At 33.7% G+C, this 4,241-nt stretch overlaps 1 protein-coding gene across 1 annotated transcript; it reads right to left on the reverse strand.

Moving 5' to 3' along the window:
* Positions 1-74: 74 nt before the first annotated feature.
* On the reverse strand, positions 75-2,856 carry LOC122041289 (isopentenyl-diphosphate Delta-isomerase I-like). Its single transcript, XM_042600929.1, has 6 exons — positions 2,706-2,856; positions 1,899-1,954; positions 1,393-1,484; positions 830-932; positions 632-769; positions 75-552 (listed from the first exon to the last, which is right to left on the reverse strand). Exons 1-6 carry the CDS (start codon positions 2,768-2,770, stop codon positions 299-301), a joined length of 708 nt encoding a protein of 235 aa, XP_042456863.1. The 5' UTR covers positions 2,771-2,856; the 3' UTR covers positions 75-298.
* Positions 2,857-4,241: the final 1,385 nt, after the last annotated feature.

Below are 4,241 nucleotides of genomic sequence, written 5' to 3' on the forward strand. Positions count from 1 at the left end.
GTTTCTGATTAGCCGCAGGGGCTTCCATGGGTACCGACTTCCTTCCCTGCTTCCGTAGAGTTCATTAATTAAGGTTGGAGATGAACACAACTTGTTTCGATAAGGAATAGAAACATTGTTAAGTAGCAGGATCATTTCCCTGCGAACAAGAATGCCAAATGATTCAGAGACACTTTGACATGGTTTTAAAAACCTTATTACAACTCAGTCCGAGGGATGGACGACATGCCAAAGAGAATGCAGTAACTTTCTCGACACAATTAGGCAGGTACTGTAAAGCACCTACGAAAGACAACTCCTAAACCAGTTTATGAATCGTTTTCATATCAGTTGCCTCCAGAAGAGTGCCATTCTCCACATGATCCCACCACTTCATTAGGAAGTTATCAACCACCAGCCTGAACCATGGAGAAAGCTTGACACCCTCCTCGCCGGCATCTGCCTTCCCCAGCAGCTCCTTCAGCTGGTCTCGGTTCACGTACTTCACACCAGCAACTTCATCAGGATTTGGCAGCAGTTTCACATCACGGACGATGAAAAGCAAGTAGTCAACTATGGGCAAGAGGAACATCCATCAGAATCAGTATATCAAGTAGTGGATTCTAAGCGAAGGCCAATAGACATGACATACCCTCATGCTCCCCCCATTTTCCATCGGATGGAGCTTTATAGAGCATGCGGCTGAGAGGAATGAATTCGTCAACAGGTATATCTTCAGCAGGAATGCCTAGCTCATCCAGCAACTTTCTTTGTGCAGCATTTCGAACCCCTGCCACAGAGAAAGTCAGGATACATAGTTTCGAGGACTGAAGGTGACTATGAATATTACCTAAGTAGTTCTCCTGAATAAGTTCAGATTCTCGGTAGAGCGGATGACTGCAGCAGGTATTTGTCCAAACCAGAGGAAATGTTACTTTTGTTTCAGATCTTTGCTGCAAGTACCAAGATATGATAACAAGAGATGTAAATAGTGGTGTTTTGCATGACAACTTGAGTTGATAAAAAAAAGAACACTAATTTACATATTTATATTCTTAATAGGTCTTAGTTTGCATACACAATTGGATTCAACTGCCCAAACAACCTAACATGAGATTTGGAGGATGCATATTACTGAGACAAACACGATTCTTGAGTACCATGTTAAAAATATTCTTAAGACATAGGTTCTTGAGTTACATGTTAAAAGTTACAACTAAAATGTCTCAGCATTTATAAAAGGATGAAGTGTTCCGACATTATGTAAATAAACAACACCAACAATGGAAAACTAATAAAATGGAAGTAGATGATTAAACAAGACTGAACTGATTTCCAGTAAAACCTATTTAAGTTTAGTTAGATATGAATACTTGAGGCTTAGCGTAAGTGACACAGTTGTTGATTGCATACCTGAAGTAGCAACTCATATTTCGAGTTGAATAGGAAAACACTAAAAGCTCTATGAAGCAGGTTCAGTGATTCAATCTTTTCCATCAGATGGCCTAGAAACACGAGATGAGAAATCAATCCAGGATCCAAAATAATCAACACCAACAAAAATAATCATGCATATTGCAGTTGGATGAGTTTATTCCTATCAGGCATCCAAAAAACCTATGGCCAACATTGAATTTGGCAGAAAGCTGGGAAGCAAGGAATCCAGAGAAGAATAGTTCAAAGGGGATGAAACATTGAAATAGCTATTTTAGGGCTAGGATATTTTAGGGTTTGTTTTAATAGTCCAATTTAGACATTTTATATTCTGACTAGTAATCTAAGAAAATTTACTGAAAAACTAACAATGTTTTAATAGTCCAATTTAGACATTTTATATTCTGACTAGTAATCTAAGAAAATTTACTGAAAAACTAACATAGATGGCGAAATCAGCTAGGAGTATCAAAACCATTACTCACAGTTGTATTTGGATTCATGTCCGATGACATTGTCATTCTCATCCACCAAGATACATCTGCAACCATGAAATCACAGATCTAGCACATGAGAGATCAGACAAGCTTTACAAACAACTAACAAGGACAACACTAGAGGCAGCACAGCACAAGAATGTAAACCTTGGTAATTAGTATAGTTAGCTCACCTTAGAGAAGGATATTACTAAAGCTCAAGAAACAAAAGTATCAGATTATATCCAACTTTTTAGAAATATTTTACACAAGGTCCATTCATTCACAGTAATATGAATAAATCAATACAAAAAGCAAAGATCTAGTAAAAATAAATATGGAACGAGTACTGATAATACTATCTTTGAAACGAGGTAATTGAAAAAGAAAAGTCCATCATATCTAACTCTTTATACTTTATTTGAGTACTTTCGTCGCTGCATCCTCTCTTCTAATCCGATCCGTTGTGATCTATTCCGCCAATTCATTTCAAAATGTAATACCGTGCACAATCAATCAGATTTCCCCAGATTCACCATTAATCCTAGATCTATGGAAGCACATAAGTAACTCCTCCAGAAAGTGAGCTACAGTGATATAGTCAATAATTTCCAACCCCCATCGCCAACTACCTCACATCTAAAAACGCGATTAATCTGATTAACAACCGCAGACCTAGCAAAACAAGGTGGAAACAAGCTCATACGGAAAATGAACAATCGGAAGAGCCATAAAGCAGCAGGATCGAGGCGAGACACTATGTCATCAAACGCGCGGATCGAAGGGGACGGAGCAGAGAGAGAGAGAGAGACTCACTCGTCCTCGAACATGAGGCGCCGCTGGACGGCGTCCATGGTAGCGTCGTCAGCGACAGCGGCCATCGTCACTGCGGAGGGAGAGGCGGAGGGCTACACGAGCTCGCCGGGGAGGCCTTTATAAAGAAACCCAAGACGGGGGAGTCCGTGCGCGACACGTGCGCGGCCACCCTTTCTGCCTACTGCTGTATTTCTTCGCGTTCGAGGGCGGAATGTGCCACGTGTCTTCCTACGGTTGGATGTCACCATGGTGGGATAAGACCACCACCACATGCCGTTAGACCAAAACAACTAATACTTATTTACCCCTTCTCATTAAAAAAGGAAAAAACTAATAGTTAGCCCTGCTCGTTTTTGTTTTTTTTTATTTTACTTTTTTAAAAAAAAATAAATATGAAAATTAAATAATTTTTAAAATAAAATCTATTTTAATAAAAGAAATCAAATGACCTCTTTGTATTTTTTTATTATCAAGCGAGAATCCTCTTTTAGAAAGAAAAATTAAAAGGGCTCCAAAAATAGTTTATTTCAGTATTATTGTTTAATTTTGATTAATTATGATATGTTATAGTCATTTTGCCTAAAATTGTTTCAATTATATTATTTTTTAATTAAAATCCCTCCAATAGTATTTAATTAATTTTGATCGACTTAAATCAATTTTAGTCAAATTAGAATAATTTTTATTAATATTAAAATAATTTTAACTATAATTACTTAGTAACTTTGAACATCTTAGAGCAATTTTAACAAAAAACTCTTATAATAGTATGGAACAATAATATTTTCGATATGGAACGCATTTTTAATATTTTTTTTAAAATAAGGTATTATTTAATGATAATAAAAATAATTAAAAACATTCTTTTAATGATAATAAAACTAAGGAGCAGGCTTCTAATTTTGCGCCCACTAATTTTTAATGCTCAAACAAATATAAATTTTATTATAAAAAAATAAAATATTTAAATTAAAAAAACAGACAAAATAAATTTATATTCAACTTGTGAATTAACAATTTATACCAATGTTGCTTTAATTGTGCTAATTAGGAGAGAGTTAAAGTGTTTTAAAGTTATTTTTAGCCTAAGAAGTTATTTTAGGTTGATGTTTATTGATATAACATAAAAATAAAGATGTGGAAAAAAAAGTAAAGAAAAACGTAAGAAAATAAAAAATTTAAAAAACGTAAAAAAAATATAAAAAAACACATAAAAATTGTAAAAAAGAAAAAAGAAAAACAGAAAAGGAAAAAAAGGAAAAAAACTTAAAAAACTTTTTTAAAAAAAAGTAAAAAAGGGAAAAGGTAAAAAAATATAAAAATATGAAAAAATGGAAAAAAAAAAGCGTAAAAGAATAAAAAATACCTGAAAAAGAAAAAGTAAAAAATATTAAAAAAAACATAAAATTTTAAAATTATTATTATTATTATTATTATTATTATTATTATTATTATGTATGATTAGTTTTAGGAGGGTAATATAGTAAAATATTAAAGTAAATTATTCATTAAAATCTTTAAATAAATAAGTTTTTG

This window comes from Zingiber officinale, chromosome 2A (genome assembly GCF_018446385.1).
Source record: "Zingiber officinale cultivar Zhangliang chromosome 2A, Zo_v1.1, whole genome shotgun sequence".
Taxonomy (NCBI): Eukaryota; Viridiplantae; Streptophyta; class Magnoliopsida; order Zingiberales; family Zingiberaceae; genus Zingiber; species Zingiber officinale.